The 15,062-nt window shown below is 41.3% G+C and overlaps 1 protein-coding gene across 1 annotated transcript in view; it reads right to left on the bottom strand.

Annotated features, from left to right (window-relative positions):
- Positions 1-895: 895 nt before the first annotated feature.
- The window catches only part of FYTTD1 (forty-two-three domain containing 1), a 17,820-nt gene continuing 3,653 nt past the window's right edge, over positions 896-15,062 (bottom strand). Inside the window, exons 2-10 of the mRNA XM_005419110.2 lie at positions 14,957-15,057; positions 11,812-11,943; positions 8,659-8,804; positions 7,791-7,903; positions 6,744-6,840; positions 5,771-5,832; positions 4,849-4,923; positions 3,920-4,046; positions 896-2,853 (exon numbers count right to left, since the gene is read on the bottom strand). Of these exons, the coding sequence (XP_005419167.1) occupies positions 2,758-2,853; positions 3,920-4,046; positions 4,849-4,923; positions 5,771-5,832; positions 6,744-6,840; positions 7,791-7,903; positions 8,659-8,804; positions 11,812-11,943; positions 14,957-15,057 (949 nt within the window). The 3' untranslated portion in view covers positions 896-2,757. The remainder of the gene's footprint in view (positions 2,854-3,919; positions 4,047-4,848; positions 4,924-5,770; positions 5,833-6,743; positions 6,841-7,790; positions 7,904-8,658; positions 8,805-11,811; positions 11,944-14,956; positions 15,058-15,062) is intronic.

Genomic DNA, 15,062 nt, shown 5'->3' with positions numbered 1-15,062 from the left:
CGGGGCCGCGTCTTCCCGCCCGCCTCGGCTCAGCCGGTGTGCAAGGGGATCGCCGCCCCGGACACCTGCTGGAACTGTTAAAAATATAGTTTTCCCGCCAACGTGGGCTGTCACAGGGTGGTTTCTGGGTGAGCATCGCTCACAGCTGCTGGGTGTCGGGCCCGTGCCAGCAGCAAAACAAGGGCAGATCGCAGAGATCTCCGCTAAGTGGGAAATGTAACAACTGCTTCACGTTTTTTAACTTAAGGGTTGATTACATTAAAAGGCCACACCCTTAGCTACATCTTAATAAATGCCATTTTGCTTCCACTGAACCCATCTGATGCTGCAGCCAACACCCGTGAGCTGATAATGAAGAACAAAGGATGTCAATAATCAAGCAGCAAGACAACCACAATATTTAACACCTTATCAGATATATTTACAGGCAGTATTTTGTCCTGCACTGACAATCAATAGCAGCATTTCCAGTGCTTTGTGCCTCCTGCTGGCACAGCACTCCCACACAGCCAGGAAGCTGCTCGGGCTGCTCCTGCAGCTCAAGGTGTTGATGACAGCGATTCTCGTTATCAAGACATGTCACAGCAGCAATCGCCGACACATCTGGTACTCTCACCACACCAAATCACTGAGTTAGGAAGTGCTACTGAAACATTAATTAGTAGCTGACAGATTCAAATGGAAGTGAGCCTCCACAGCGCCACTCCAGTAAGTGCTCTCATGTCAGAATATTAAGGTGGGCAAGGAGTGCGAACCCTCTTAAGTTAGGTTGCTTTCTGCTGTGTTCTTCAGAATATTTAATAAGAATTTGATCAATAAGAACCCCTTGCAGGCTATCAGAAAATTCACATAACCAGTATATTGCCCAGGTGATTATAACAGGAACAAGACAATATAAAACCTGTAACTTTTTATTAAAAAAAAATTAACAGCTTCAGAATAGATCAAATGTAATAACTTCTCCAAAAAATACCAAAAGGTACAGTGTAAAGCATCTTCTCATTAAATACAAACTAGCACTTTTGATGCACTGCATCAAAGTTTTGCATCTAGGCTGATGCAAAAGAATTTTTTGTTGCATCCTGGCACATGAAAAACGTATACACTGAAACAGGATGACTGACTACTCTTTACCTACTCAAATTCTAACAGTGGGACATTTATTAAAAAAAAATTCCTACTAATAATTGAGAAAGAAACCTTAACACCATTACATTTAGTTTGCCTCTGCTAAGGTTTATTTTTCAACATTAAAAACAAGGGTTTAAGTTCTATTTAGCATCAGAATGCACTCTGACTTCAAAACGATACCAAAAAAAAAAGCCCTTCTGCTGTCAATTGCTCTTCAAGGTTGAAGTTGCCAGTATATGCTAGTTAACTTGGAATTTGAGATAAAAATGCAAGGAAACCAACTCTGTCAAATACAAATTCTTCAAGAATGTGAAAAGGAGTTAAACCTGCTTCAAACACCATAAACATTCCTGGATGCAGCAAGCCAGCCCCTCTTGTACCTGACTGTACCTAACCCTCCTCACCAAAAAGCCAGTGCCAAGATCATCAATGCCTGCTCTGGAAGCAATTCTGAAGAGGTGCCTCAGTTTTAGGGATTATATAAATACAGATTGAGGATGCCCCAGTTGTTACTGTCCTGCAGATTCTGATGCACAGACCTATGCTTAAAGCAGGTGGCTACATGTTCCTGCCTAATGCCTTACACATGCTGGCAAAGTGAGGGCTTTCCTCCAGAAACGCTCCTCAGTTTCAGACAACTTCCAGATGTCTGACCACTTTGGATCAGCTTCACATTTTACCTCTCTTTGGTATAAACAAACAAGTGCCACAAGATTGCTTGCCTCCAGCTATTTTTAAGTTAGAGAAAACCCTCTGGGGCAAAATATGCAGGATGAGAATCCTGTATCTAGGAGGGCAAGAAACTCTACCATACTGCTGACTTCCTTGTGAAGGAAGGCTATATCTTTTCTTTATCAAATTATTCAAAAACATGAGGTTATTGCATTTAGTTTGTGAAAAACATTTCAAAAAGAAATAAAAATCAGAAGTTTAAGAAGAAAAGGAGATGGATAAACTCCATTTACAGAGGAGAATGATGAAGTTGAGCTATTTGGAATACAAAGGACTCTCATGCTGCCTCTGCAGTGTTCCTCCAATACGGTGTATGATCTGGACCACTTTTAAGGATAAGAGTAGAATAGTCTCCATCCCAGTTACAAATTTTGGGTCTCAGCTAACAGCTTTATTTGTGAATGTGAGGATGCAAAACAGTTTTCAAGAAAGGAAAAAAATGGAACTTTAAAAGCACAAAGAAGTACAGAACCAATGCTCCCATGAAAAATGCCGCTACATCGCTACCGAAGTATCCACAGACTGAGGCTCTGTGCTAAACTGGTCTCTGAAAGAGAGCTCAAAGGCAGTCCCTAAAAAACCCTAAAATGGGGTTTGTAATTAAACACTTAAACAATCTTTACCATAACAGAGGGGTCAAAGAACTCAGCTGGGCAACAGAATCTTTTCCAACCAGGTGATGGTGCCACTACGTCGGATCAGTTTCTTTCCACTTTTCTCCCTCGGGGCATTAAGTCTTTTACCATTCCAAGTAAAAGTAATAAAGAGCGATAGCTCTGCCACCATCTTAGCAAGATGTCTGGAAAATTCTAGTGACATATGCTGTATTCTTCTGCCCATTTCTATTTCAGGGGCTTAGGTAGGTGGGCTCAGTGCCCGGGTCCATCTGGCAGGTTAGCCCACTGTCACAAAACGGCTTCCTTTGTTCTGAGACAGTGCTGTCCTCTGCTCCTTCAGGATCCCAAATCGCTCGTTCAATGTCATCCCTGTCTGAAAAATAAAGTAATTAAACCAAAACTTTAAAGGTGTTGGGTTAATTTAATCAAAGTAATGGAGACAGTTTTTTTTCAGTCTGTATCATCACTTGACTCCTTAGTTGACTCACTTGGATTTTTTGTCATTTCCCACAACATTTAAATATCAGATTGGGCTACACATCAAGAGCTTGCATTTTCAGAATTCATTAAGAACACGTGGTATGTAATGTCAATACTCAAAGCCTACTCAAAATACTGTAAGTTAAACTGAGGACAAACAGACTGAAAAATGGAACTTCCAGTACACATTTCCCCACACAGAGTCTCTGCAATTTCAACAAATGCAACATTTTCACCATTTTAATGCAGGTTGCTTTCCAGTTCACTCAGCTAAGGCAGCAAGCTGGAGTCTAATCCAGAAGTTCAATCAATTTTAACTACAGTAGTAGACTTTCTGACATAGTTCTTATTCCTGGATGGAACAAATGCAGATCAATGCCTTGACTCTTCTACAGCTGGCATTAAGGAGCTGATAACAAGAACAGTGTCTAACTTTGTCACCCTGTAAGAATTCCTTCAATGACAGCATTAGGATTGCTGCACCAAATCACCTGTCTTCATGAAACTTGTGAAAAATTGCTCATTGCTCATCTTTCAAGCTTCTAAATGCTCACATTTAGGTTTTTTTTTCCTAGATGGACAGCAAAAGTTGCCTTATAAATTTGGCTGCCAGGGTTCCAGGCAGGTCACACAGCTGAAAGGAGCTCATCCCAGAATTATTCACAGTTGCTGATGCAAGCACAGCAGGAACAACAGTAGCCTTTCAGAAATATTCAACATTTTAAATCCCATTTAAATCATGTGGGCATGCAAGGCATGAACTAGAAGAACAGGAACAGTGAGTTTAGCTAACTTGCTTGAGGTTACACAGTGAGTTAGCAGAAAGACTGGAAGTGGAAACAAGAAGTAGTCACTAGTTCTCTCTTTCTGTCACTTGGCAGTCAAGGAGCAAAGTGCCTCACTGGCTTTTACTGGTCTTGAAACTACTTTCACAGTTATGAGAGGAAAATTGCATTTACCTGTTTTCCAACACTATTAATATCAAACTGCAATGGAACCCCTTTTGGAATCTTCTTCTCTTCGGATTGGTCCCTCTTCATCAGAAACGATGGCACAGGACTACGAGTTAATCGTAATTTCTGGGACCTGTGAAAGAAGAATGTTAAAAAGGACACGATGAACATGTGGTTTATGCAAGAAAGCCTTAATGCTGATAGAGGCATGAATTTTTCATCAAACCATTTGACCAGGCTGGCTGAAAAGCTGGAGGGCACAAATTCAAGAAGGTAAGTCAGGCAGAACTAAAAAAGGGACCATTTGATATTGTTATCAGACACTAAGAGTCCCAGCAGGAAACCATCTTATTTTTTATCTGCAATTCATTGAAAAACGTGTAATTTGTGGTTAATTCATCCTATAAATACAAAAAATAAAAATTGGTACAGTCTTCCTTACTGATAAAGAACACTACCAAGGAAATGCTAATCAAGACATTTTTAAAATATACCACTTTAACAACAGTACCATCAACTTCCCAAACACAAATACAGCAATGCTCTCTTTAAGCACAAGTCCAGCAATATTTTTATGAATCAGGGAGTAACTGTCACCATTACATATCAAGTAGGTGCTCATTCATTTCCACTCCGAGGTGGAAAACAGCTGTGACATGGCCTGATTTGGAAAGGACAGACAAAGTGAAAATCTACGAGCCCACCACTCTTCCATTCTGTACACCACATCAAGCTCCTAACTGGGAGCTGACGTGTGAAATCCAGCTGTGATATTATTCAAACACTGTTCAGAAACACTCAGAAAGGGGCCAGACTTAAAAGCCTTCACAAGAAGCTATGACTTTGAGGTCACCTGAAACACTACCTGCAAGAAATGCACTAAATGGTTCAAAGCAGCAATTTCATCTATATTCAGAACTTAACTGAAAACTCACACTGGGCTTATGATTGCTCCTGGGTTGTCAATAGACACGGTCAGGATCCCTCCACTTGTGGTAGAAGTTCGCCATCTAGTTTGAAAAGACAAAAATCACTTACAAAAATTGTGCAGAGATTTCAGTCAGGGTATCTTTAAAGGTATGTTCAAAATATTGGCCAGCAAAGAATGTGCAAGCATTTGGAGTGCTGGCTAGTACAAAATCAGATGTTATCGACACTCGGCTATTGATTCTTGTACCTTTTCCATCACCTACACCTATTCAGGAGAACACTAAATCACAGGCTGTTGAGATACACCAGAACTACAGCCCTGACCCAAGAGTTTACTTTTGTAAAACATTCAGTTTCCTTGCCACAGATGGGGCCAAAATGGTCCACACAGCAAATTCAAGAGGTGACAGACTGCACTCTGTGATACCTGCTGCTTTCCTCAGCCTTTTGTGTTCCCAAGAAACACCCTGCAAAGAGCCCAGCAAGCACAGAATAGTATGGGAAGAGTATATGAGGGAAGAGCCAAGTGGCCTCATTGGGCTCTGCCTTTTTCATGTCTAAACTCCTTCACAGGCTGATATGCATATTAAATAAAAGGAAAATTACAACAAGAGCTCAGGATAACACTGACATTTGAATTTTTCTTCTAGTCTATGCCGTATTCATGAGTACTAGAGATTAGCTTGATCCTCTTACCATCTTCCCCCTTATTCCTGCAAATGTCTTATGCAAACCAACTCCACCTGGTTAAATTAGAAGACAATTTAGGAAATAACTGAGAATAGAGGGAGAATCACTGTCACTCTAGTTGATGTGCCTAGAGGGGAAAAAAATCCACCCCCCTTCTATTATCATATCTGGGAAGTCTGAGGTAAAATGAGAATCTTACGTGCTACAAAGCTGAAGATTTCCAAATTAGATACTTACTGACGAGTTCTCTTTACTGTCTGATTACCAAGATCATCTGTTGACTGCACTTGGGCCTGCACCTGAAAACACATCAGTACAGACACCAGATTTGAATATTGTTTCAATTCCTATTGTAGCAGCTGGAAATAGAGAAGTTAAAACCAGAAGTTTAAAGCTGTTAGTACATGCTGCACAAACAGGGTTGTACTTTCAGAGGGACTTCAAAGATAAGAGTCCTATTAATTTCATAAGACCTTGAAAAGAAATTACTTTAGAACACAAAACGATTTAAACAAAACTGCCCACAGAGCAATGGCAACGTTTTGGAGGACTACGTCAGCCTAAGATAGATCAAAATGTTACTACAGTAGCAAGAAAAGTCTGTCTAGTTCCTGGTCTTGTCTGTAATTTTGCAAACCATCTGGAAGGCAAACAACAGCTACTTACAGTCACAATGATGGCAGATGTAGAATGAGGGCACAAATAAAAACCAAACCCACCACTTTTCATTCACTGTGCAGTCTCTCCATCCTACTAAAAATAACTAAAAAATCCTTAAGTAACTAAAATAATTGAAATAAATAACCGCAAAATACCCGCAACTAAAAAAGCAAACCAAACCATAATCAGATTCTAAAATGTGTTTCTGCTTTATTATTCACCTGACGGCAACTTTTAAAAGCTGGACAGAGCTTTCTAACATTAACTTTTGAAAGGAAAAATTAATGCCTTGCAATTACCCTCAAACACTGACAAGTTCCATGCCCCTCAGAATTGCTCAATTACACTGGAATGTGAAGCAAGACTCAATGGATTACAGTAACTAAAGAGAACCAGTGCATTTCCCTAGAAGAACCTGTGGCTGTTTCCCAGTGCACCTGAAGTTTCTACTCAGATCTGATATTTGAAGTTGATTCAATAATATCAGTGTTACAGGTTAGCTTAGAATCTATAGCCCAACTGCCTTGCTCTTTTCAAAATTTGTATTTACCTTCAGGCCCCTTCTAAACAGGAAAGTTGCTTGACGAGTATCTTTCTGTTGATTCAGTTTGTTTCCAATTCTGACAAATGTAGATGGCATGTTATTCCTGTAATATTTATTAAAAAATATAGTTACAAAAGGCTCCACAGGGAACATCTTAGAGACACTACTATGGAAGTCAAAAAAGTGCCCAAAACATCTATAAAGACATCTTTAGTGCTGCCTCTTTGAGGCTGAATGTTTCAGCTGGGATAAACTCCTCATTGACTAGGAATGAAACACATTACTCATAAAGGGAGAAATCACTGCTGGTACATAGAAGCCTAACGTTCATACATCACAGGACAATATGGTCATTAATTCTGATTTTCACTTTGCTCAGTATCCTCCAGCACTTTAAACACTGCTGGTTAGATGAAAAAAAAATAAAATCAGTATGTATAAAGAAAGTTTGTTTACAGTTTTCACAATATAGTCACAGAGTGAAACCTTTTATCATGGAGACCACTTCCATTGCAGTTTATAACACATGGTAATTCCAGCACAAATAAAACATGCAATGGCTTTCCTGAAGCTGCAGATGGCACCAGCTTCCACAAAGGCGTTTAGAAAGTTCACTAAACCATGGCTAACACTTCTGAGCTATCAAAATCCACAGCAGCCATTTCCATACGGAATCATGAAACATAGAGTGGTTTGTGCTGGAAGGAACCTTTAAGAACCCCTAGATTCAACCCCCCTGTCATGGGCAGGGACACCTTCCACAAGATCAGGTTGCTCAAATATAGGCTGCCTGTGATTTATCTGAAGGCAGAATACCAGGTGCTCACACATAGAGGCACTTCCTGAGTGCTCTACATCATAACAAAATCTGGCTTTGTATTGAGCCCATGTTTGGCTCATTCTTGGCTTCCAGATTTGTAGAACTTCCTCAAAAGATCTTGACCATATTGCTACTCCAGTACCTACTGTCTTCTCTTAGCCTCAGTCCTGTCAAACAAGATTCACCATGGGAAGTTGCTAAGCAGTGTTCAGAAAGCAGGCTTGGTAATTTACCTCCTGTTTAGCAGGGTAGACCTCCTGAGGGCAGGAGCTTGTTTTCTCTGCATTTCAGATTGTCTCTGCAGGTTTGTTTTCCTTTTCAAGACCGGGTAATTCCGCTGTGCATTCTTAAAAAACAATCAACATATTCAGCATAATGTATGCTATACATACACCAACATTTTTATTTCAGCTTCCATTTACAAACTGTGATTAGAATACACTTGGCTTTGCCTTCCTTTCACGATCTAGTGTAATTTGAAAACATATTATACAATTTAAGGAATTCTATATTCTCCACATCCTCAGGAGAAAACAAAAAGCAAAATACCTTTGCATTTTTCATTACCATATCTCCCTAAACTGACAAAAATCCGTGCTGCATATGTCTTAAAATTAGTCTTTGTCAGAAATCCAAAGGTAAACCCCATTCTATAATACTGAATGAGATGAAGTAGGCAACAATGCATTGGAGCAGTGCAGAGAACGGAGCCTATTGATGGAGTTTAGTATTCTGCAAAAACTTGCATTTTTGTAACAGCACAAGCTTAGTACCTGCAGGTTGGCTGAATTATTGGTCTGTAAGAAAACCAATTTTCCTTGTAAAAATACAGTAACTCCCTCCATATTTGCACAGAATATGCTTCTGTACTTCAACTCTCATGACTTGCAACCCAATTAGGTGTTAGAAACTATTTTCACACCTAGTCATTATCCAGCCCACTCAAAACAAACAAGAACTCTGCTAACACATTCCCAATTTGATAAAAGCTTGTACCATTTGTCTCCATTTTATATTTCAGTATCACTGTTCTGAAGCACTCGTGTTTCATTTTTTTAACCTGTTCTGACACGAATCACGAGGGTTGCATTAATTCATTACCTTCTCACTCAGTGGCTGTCTGTTCAGAGGACTGATTCCTTTGTGTGAACCCAGAGCTTTCTTGGCTGCCAGACCAGTTATGACTCCATAAGAACGCTTCTTCCCCGCTATCTTCTTTCTGCGTCCCAAACGATTCTTTCCATAACCTGCAACAAACACAGAAAGCTCAACAATTCTTCCTGAAAGGAAAAGGTTCATGCTTTAAGATGCCTTGCAGGCAGCACAAGTTATTTGGCTGCACACTTCAAGCCTTAGAGCAGAGGCCACCACTACACTTGAAGACAATTTGGTCACTCAGTTGTTTGGCAGGTCTGGCCCAAGCCCCAGCACAGCGATGACCAGCTTCTCACCCAGAGCACAGTTTTACTGTAGTTCATTGCGTTGACTTCTGCTGAAAATTTCTTATTTGACACGTCTTCAGGGAGAACTTAAAAGTCTTCTAGCACAGAAAAATACCAAAATACTCTGAAATGGAATTTCATCAAGTACTGAACAATATAAAACCAAACCAGAGTCTCTCAGCTTCCTACCCATTCAGCAAACTTCAAATTACTAGTTTAATTTAAAAGGAAAAGAAACAAAACAGCTTCAAAGATTATTTATTTAAATCAGTGGTTCCCAAGACATGACTTAGAAGGAAAGAACATAGCAATTGGCCCACAAAAGCACATTAAACAGCACATGAATTATATCACATTTGAAGTGTTTTCAATTAGAAGTCTGCATGGCAGTGCAGCCAAACTGAGGGCTGAAAGCAGCTTTTGAATATAAAAGGCTTGTAAGTCTGAGGTCTGTAGTATCTCCAGTTACCAGGGTTTGATTAACCCAGTCTGGAGTCATTTAGCTTCATGCTGTGAATACAAACCGTGCTCCAATTTTGTCCCCAAGCACCCTTGCCTCTAGAACCTCAGACTGCAAAACAAATTTCAGACTGAGGAGTCAGCTCTCCAGCAACAGACACATTTAGTTTTAACATATCTGAGTTAACAGCATTGATAATAAATCTGTGCTTTCTCATGAGACAGGAGCCATGACATGAGGTAAGCCACTGGTCAGAATCCAGCTCAGATCAATTTGCCATGGAGAACTGCTGTGTACACACATTTTGTGGCTGGCTGGCAAATGCTCTTCTTTTCCAAGAGAAAAGCTGAGAAACAGGGTTGCTTAGGCTGAAAGGGACCTCACAAGCTCTATAAAGCAACCTCTGCTCAAATAAATGAAAACCTCAGTTAGCTCAGGCTGCACAGGGCTTTGTGCAGCTGCATTCTGTGTATCACCAAGGACAACTTTTATTTAAATGAACAATGCTCATCTCTCTGCTTTTAACCCCAAGAGCTGAATAGAATCCAGCTCAAGTTCCTCACTTCTTTCCAGAAAATTTGGCAGCCACTTCTAAAACCACAAGAACTGAACACTGTTCATCATTTGTGGTTTCTGCAGTTGTCTACAGAGGCTTTGCTACTTATCAGGGTGACTTCAATAGCAACAGAGTAGCAATAAATCTACTGCTAAGGTACTAATAACTAGAACGCTCACAAGAACTATTTAGTGACGCCTTTTCCTTAAAAACAATACAAGAGATTTGTTTTCACTGTGAGAAAATGCGCCAAGCTGTATAGGAAGGAGCAGTTGAAACTATTCACAATGTTTCAAGATGTCATGAATCTGGCAATTTTGCAAAGAAATTGTTTGGTTTTTTCCTATAACACAGGCAGAGAAGCTGGTAAGGCTCCAGCAGAGAAAAGTAACTGCCTAAGACAGTAGTATTTAGAGTTTCAAGTTTACAGATCAAGCTTCTCCTAAAATTCTAAATCCTAATGCTTGTTTCTTTTGTGGTCTTTTGATGATAAACAATTGCACTTGACAACTGCATTTATAAACAGAGCTTACATGTTCGATAATCTACAACTTAAATTCACTTAGTCTTCACCCACACAAATATCCTCACACTTGGGCTGAGAGATGCAAATTTTTCTCCAGCCCTGTCACCAATTTATTAGAGATGTACAAGTAACACAGTAGTGTGGGCCTGCACAGAAACCAAAACTCCTCTGAGCCCTGAGTAACACAACATTCTACTGATCCCTAAATACATTTGCGTCTAAGACACAAAGGAGGAGCTGCTGCTACAACAAACACTAAGCAAGACAAAGATAACCCAGGGATCATTGTGAGTACACCAGACAGATGTGTCTTTGTTTTAAAGGAATGCTACTAAACAAGAAATTGCATGCATTAACCTAAATACCTAATTAGCTCATGGTGGTAAGCTTTCTTATCAGACAGTATTCTTCCACATTTTGATCATCCTGTACTAAATAGATACTTTTCAAAACCAATTGCAAGCAAAACCAGCCTTCACATCAAGCAGGAGCTCTCCATGTACTGAACTAAAGCCTGGGAATAATTTTCAAACTTCCCCTGCTTATCAAAAAAAAAAAAAAAAAAAAAAAAAGAGTTACTCAGGGGAACCTACAGCAAAGCTGTTATTGTGCACTTTTCCTTTCCTCACTCCCTGCCTATCTGACTTTTTCTCCTTTTTGTATTCCTCTGTATGTAAGAGCACTGGCTTAAGAAGGCTGACATAGTACTTCCTTTGCATCTCAAGCTCTTACAAGAAAAGCCAACTCACACTGTGCACTATCCATTTAAATATTCCTGAGCCAGGATCACAGTCTATAGATTGGGGCAGATAATTTGGGGAGGCCTGTAAAGAGAATTCTACCCAGCAAATATGAATTTGCTTTTCTTTTGCACAAAGCTCAGAGCTCCGGCAAGGCTTCCACATCTCCAAGTACAAAGGCTTCGGCATAAGCACTTGTTCTGTCCATCTCTGAGAAGGGGCAAGGTATCATCACAATTTCCAAAATTAAAATTAAATTGAAGAATCAGAAAGCAAGCCAATTCTTCCTTGAGTCAAAGACAGTCCTTCAAGCATCTAAGCTCCCTGGTGGCCAAACATGCCAATTACTTTCTCACACTGAATCAGAAACAAAACCAAGTATAAATAGATTAAAAATACCCCTGAATTACAATCAAAAGACATTATTTGAAAGACAAGTGAACTGACCATGTCAATCCACACATTTCATTATTCTACCTTTCAGCTCAAGAAAGATAATGTGGAATCTGTGTTCTGTTTGGCACACACACCTTTCTGCTGTTGCATTCCCCACTTGGAGCCTTGTGAACTGAACTGTTGAGCTCGATTCTGCTGAAGCCCTCTTTTTATTTTGGGAGAATATTGCTTTCTTTCTTCTTTCTTGTTCAGCTTGATGATATCATCTACAAAAAGAAAAAAGAAAAATTGACATACCGTATAAAATACTGAATAAAGCCCCCAAACAGCCTGGAGTCACAGGAGACAGACCAGTCAATCCTGCAAAGGCAGCACATACAAGTTAGGGTTCCAGAAACATCAGCACTATAAACATCCAGTCCCTGTTATGTCTTACAGAAGTTACTTTATAATACAATGCCCCAGCAGAAGGGAAGCAGTTGCATACATCCAGAAAATGTGAGACACATGTAAGATCATGGCATTCAGCCCAGAATTAAATTTTAACTTGACTGACTCCATTAGTTTTTGTAAATGGTTAAAGAAAATGAAATTCCAATCTCATGCCCAGACTTTGCAGAGACCAGATAAAATGTCAATTAGTTCTCTCATCCTAAGCTACTTAAGAAAGATCACACACACACAACTCAAGCCATCAGTTATCTTCAGATGCTCACCAGGACTGAAATGATGGGGAAAAAGGCAAGCAAGACATCTCTCTCCAGGAATCTACAATCTAAAGCAATCACCTTATCTATTGTCCAGGGAAACAATCCCAGACAAACTATTAACCAGTTCAGAAATATGTGTAAGAAACAAACTGATGAAAAGCAAACAGCAGGTCTGCCCAGTGCAAATTATGCTACACCAGCTTGATTGCCTTCACCGACCTGGTAGCCAGAAGAGCAAAGCAAGAGGTGTGGCAGCTTTTATCTGACTGCCAGCTTGTTTACAAGAACACCTTAAAAGAAACTGTAAAACTGAGTTTACTGCATCTTTATCATGAGAGCACAACTGATAAAAAATGTCATGTTTCAATAGGGAGCCTCCCCAAATAGCTGGACAGTCTTTTTTCAGTCAAGGAAAGATGGAAATGGGATTACTGTGTTTGTGGCTGAGTTCAAATGGACTCATAAGGGGTAGAACAGAGAAAACAGTGTAAAAAAACAAACAACAAAAATCACAACACTATTATACAATGGTTTGCATGCTGTCAAAAGAAAGCTAAGAGAAAATGAATTCACTTTGCTGCAAAAATCTACCAGGACAAGAATACTGATACAGGTCACTCAGGGATTGATATCTGCACAATCTTCTTTGCCAAAGGGGCTGTCCCTGGAACAAGGATTCCAAACTATCCTTTTATACACAAAGAAAACCAAAGCCACTTCAAACATGGATTCATGCTTCACAGTTCATCTGCTTCATCTTGAATCAAATTTTTTCGAGTTGCTGCACACAAGGTTACAACTTTTTAAACAAAAGTAGTTCAGTTTCAGCTATTCTCTTATTTGGGTAAATGAAGGACATTTGGGACATCATGCATTTGTTAGAGGAGCTACACTGAAGCAGTCTTCTATCCTGCATGAGATTAGAGACCACAATTACAGCTAGAATAACAGAGTTATCTGGGAGCAGTATCAAACTGGAAGCTCAGCTGCACATAACACAATCAAAACATGTTTAATCTTTATCACTATATGAGAATTTACTCAACATCATGATCTCAATCTTAAGACTTCCTAGATTAGGGTCATGTCAGTTTCTTTGACATCACACTAGATGTGGGACTGCATCTTCTCTTGGGCTATACCTGACACAGAGTTTTCACCAGGGGCAGCAGCTGGGGTGACAACGTTCTCACACACCCAAAGAAGCACCCACTTCACACCACCATTTTAAAACAACATCCTCATGACACTGCAACAGTCCTTTGCAGTCTGCTTCTAGTTAATGGCCAGGACAGGTAGCAATGACTGACTGAAAGGTTAACTCAGCCAGGAAACATTAAAATATGTGAAAATACAACAAGCCAGGATCAACAACTCTATTAGGAACCCTGAAAACAAAGATTGTGTGCAATGGGTAAAAACAGATTTAGTTTATTTAGTTTTCTATGAATGCTGTAGCCCTACTCTACATTCAGACAAACTCTAAACATCATTTCACAAAGTCATCTCCACTGCCCAAAGAACTCCACTGAATTATTTACAGAGGAAAAAATTGTACATATCCTCTTATTTTATGGTGGCCCACAAAGAGACCAAGTCCACCATTAATAATTTCAGTTCACATTATGAATTTGCTTTTTGAAGGAAGTCTCCTGGTAGCACCAATCTATCGTGCTCTGATAGTATCACAAAGCAGTATTGAGAGTGTACAAAACCAATTACAATTTTTTTTTCCTAATTAAAGTAAACTGGAAGATGCAGCCCACAAACACACCAAATGTCCCTGAGTGTTAAGGAGTCTCAGTACACAGCACCCGAACAGAACTTCTCTGAGATACCTCACGGAATATCTACAGTGTGGGTGTCAGTTTCTCGGACACGCTGGAGACACAGCTCTGCAGGTTTGTAACGAGTCTGTGCAAGTTCCTAACACACACACCCTGCAATAGGAGGGCAGGGGACAACGGGGCAGATTGTCACAGCCAACTACGCGGTACAGGTGACGTCATGCTCGGCGTGGCCGGTCTTATCCTGCAAAGAGGTTACACGGGAGGCCTGCCACTGCTGACTTCCAAACCTGAGAAGAATAAAAAGGCCAGGCCAGCTGAAAGATCACCAAACCTCACCCAACCCTGTGCCTGCGAGCGCCAGGCGAGGCCCTGGGACGCTCCCCGAGGCCGCCCAGCCTAAGGCCCGAGTACTGAGGGCCTCACCGGGCCAAAAGCAGGCAGTGCCCCGCTCTGCGGCCTGCTCACACCACCAAGCGACACAAAGGCGTCCCGGCTCTTTCCCGCCAAGGACCGCGACCCCGGATCCGCGCTGCCCCCGGCGGCACGCCCGGGACTCGCCCCTGTGCCCAGCCCCCGGCGCCACCCTCGCCCCTCCTGCGCTCCCGCTATGGGAGGGTCCCGTCCTTCCCCCTCCCCCCCCCCCGCCCCCGTTGGTTCCGCCCGCGCCGGTGCCCGGCACAGCCCCGTTGGTTCGTTCCGCCCCTCCCCGTCCCCGGCACTTGGTTCAGCCCGAGCCCCCCGCCCTGTCGCCTACAGCGGGCCCCGGCCCCGATCCTCACCCAGGGACATGTCGATCTTCTCCACGCTCTCGCTGCCGCCGTGCCGAGCAGCCGCCGCGGCTGAGGAGCCCGGGAGCGGTGCCGCAGCCCCGAACGCGTTCCTGGC

The sequence above is a fragment of the Geospiza fortis genome, unplaced genomic scaffold (assembly GCF_000277835.1).
Source record: "Geospiza fortis unplaced genomic scaffold, GeoFor_1.0 scaffold172, whole genome shotgun sequence".
NCBI lineage: Eukaryota > Metazoa > Chordata > Aves > Passeriformes > Thraupidae > Geospiza > Geospiza fortis.
This window is presented reverse-complemented; position numbering and strand designations above follow the sequence as displayed.